Raw genomic sequence first — 2,013 nt, forward strand, 5'->3', positions numbered from 1 at the left:
CAGCATTTTCTGCCAGCAATCTGGTGTCCAGAAAAAGCTTTTTTGAGCTTCAGTGTGCATGGAGCCTTACAGTTGGATGCTACCTAGTGAAACAAAATTGGTGTGCATACAGGATACTGCAAAGTCCAGCACTCTCATGTCCCTAATGCCGCGTACACACGAGCGGACTGTATGGCGTACTTAGTTCGTCATACAATCCGACGGACAGTCTGTTGTACTTTCGACTGAACGGACTTGACCACACACGGATGCACAAACAGTCCGTCGAAAGCTTGCGCGATGACGTGTACAGCACGTACGACGGGACTAGAAATAGGAAGTCCAAGACACAGCAAAGCACCCTTCCGCCGTGTAAATCCTTTCTGGGCATGCGCCATTCTTAGTCCGTCGAACTAGCATACTGACGAGCGGATTGTCCGCTGAAACCAAAGTACGATGGACAGAATTTCGAAAAATCCGAAATTCTTAGTACGCCGGACTGCACGCTGAAAAAGTCAGCTGAAGCCCACACACGAGCGGATTGTCCGCTGAAATGTGTTTCGACGGACTAAGTACGCCATACAGTCCGCTCGTGTGTACGCGGCATGAGTTGTAAAATATTTAAATGCCTTTGATCAGCATCCTAAAGTTTTGTTGGTCCAAAAATCTGCCCATACTGTCCTCAGCTCAGTAGCCCCATAATTGTGGACTGTAATGAGCTTCTTAAATTGACAACGATTATAATTTATCCGAATAAAATTGAATATACCTGGAGGGGGCACAATGGGTGCAATATGGAGTTCATAAAGGCAAATTCCCATAAAAGCATCTTCCAAGTTTATGACTCGAAGCACCTGTGATATATCATATATTTTTTTTGCCATGTCTGCAGAAAAGACATAGCCGGCTCCAGAGCAGTAGGGTGGGTAGGTGTCATTGGGGTAGACTTCCTTAGGGACATACCATTTGTTTCCTTTAACCCTCAGGGGTCTTACATTTTCTAATACATACCCTGTGAAATAGTTGGTACGGACTGGAAGTTCTGGACTGAGAATCTGGTGGACAAGGTAGTCTACATTGAGGAACATGTCATCATCTATTTTCAGCACATAGCTGGCTGTCGGGCAGAATTTAGCAACCCATTCCACGCCCATTAGGGTTTTTAAAGTAAGATTATTGTAAGTGTCCATGAAGTCTTGTTGGACAATATCCCCAAAGGCTTCACTTTCCTTCTCCAGCATCCTCTGGGTTCTGTTCACAACGAAATTTGGAAGACCAACCAAAAAGATCCTCACCACGTCAACATCGTAATTCCTCTCATTGCCCCAGGTTTCTCGAATGGCATGCCTAGTATCGATTTCATGAGACCTACCAAATACCATTATGACTAAAAAGGGGCTTCGGTCTTTGCACTTGTTCTCCTGGTTGATGAGGAACTTGTATGGGTAAGGGTAAGGGGGGGCCAGAGGGTGTTGGAAGCCCAGATAGGTCAAGTTGTTTACAGGAGGAGGGATTTCCTGGTCATTTAAATGCCCCTGAAACATCATCAATCTTTTATTGAGCCAGTCTTCACTTTCAAAGTACAGATATCCAGATACAAATATCAATGTGAACAGAAGGGAGATAGAAATCCTCGCAAAACAGCGCCGTTCCATTGAGCTGAATCCCTCCGGAACCTCTGCACAAAGATAAAAGAATATCTACATGTAAGTACTTTGCTCAAAAAAACAGGGCTCGCTCTATACTTATTAGCTCGCTCTATACTTATTATGCTGTATAGGGGTTTCTAGGCAGTTACATATAGATACTCGAGTGTAAGCCGACCCAAATATAAGCCGAGGCACCTAATTTTACCACAAAAAGCTGGGAAAACATATTGACTTGAGTATAAGCCTAGGGTGGAAAATGCAGCAGCTATTGGGTAAACCTGCAGCCCCACTGTGCCTACCTGTATCATCAGTGCCCATCTGCAGCCTCACTGTGCCCATCTGCAGCCTCACTGTACCCAACTGTATCATTAGTGCCCATCTGAAG

The 2,013-nt window shown here is 44.9% G+C and overlaps 1 protein-coding gene across 1 annotated transcript; it reads right to left on the reverse strand.

Moving 5' to 3' along the window:
• Positions 1 to 614: 614 nt before the first annotated feature.
• LOC143963720 (beta-1,3-galactosyltransferase 2-like) lies at positions 615 to 1,634 on the reverse strand. The gene has a single exon (XM_077473433.1). The coding sequence runs from the start codon at positions 1,632 to 1,634 to the stop codon at positions 615 to 617; it is 1,020 nt and encodes a 339-aa protein (XP_077329559.1).
• Positions 1,635 to 2,013: the final 379 nt, after the last annotated feature.

The sequence above is a fragment of the Lithobates pipiens genome, unplaced genomic scaffold, assembly GCF_037356315.1.
Source record: "Lithobates pipiens isolate NorthernLeopardFrog02 unplaced genomic scaffold, aLitPip1_a1.2 Scaffold_8, whole genome shotgun sequence".
NCBI lineage: Eukaryota > Metazoa > Chordata > Amphibia > Anura > Ranidae > Lithobates > Lithobates pipiens.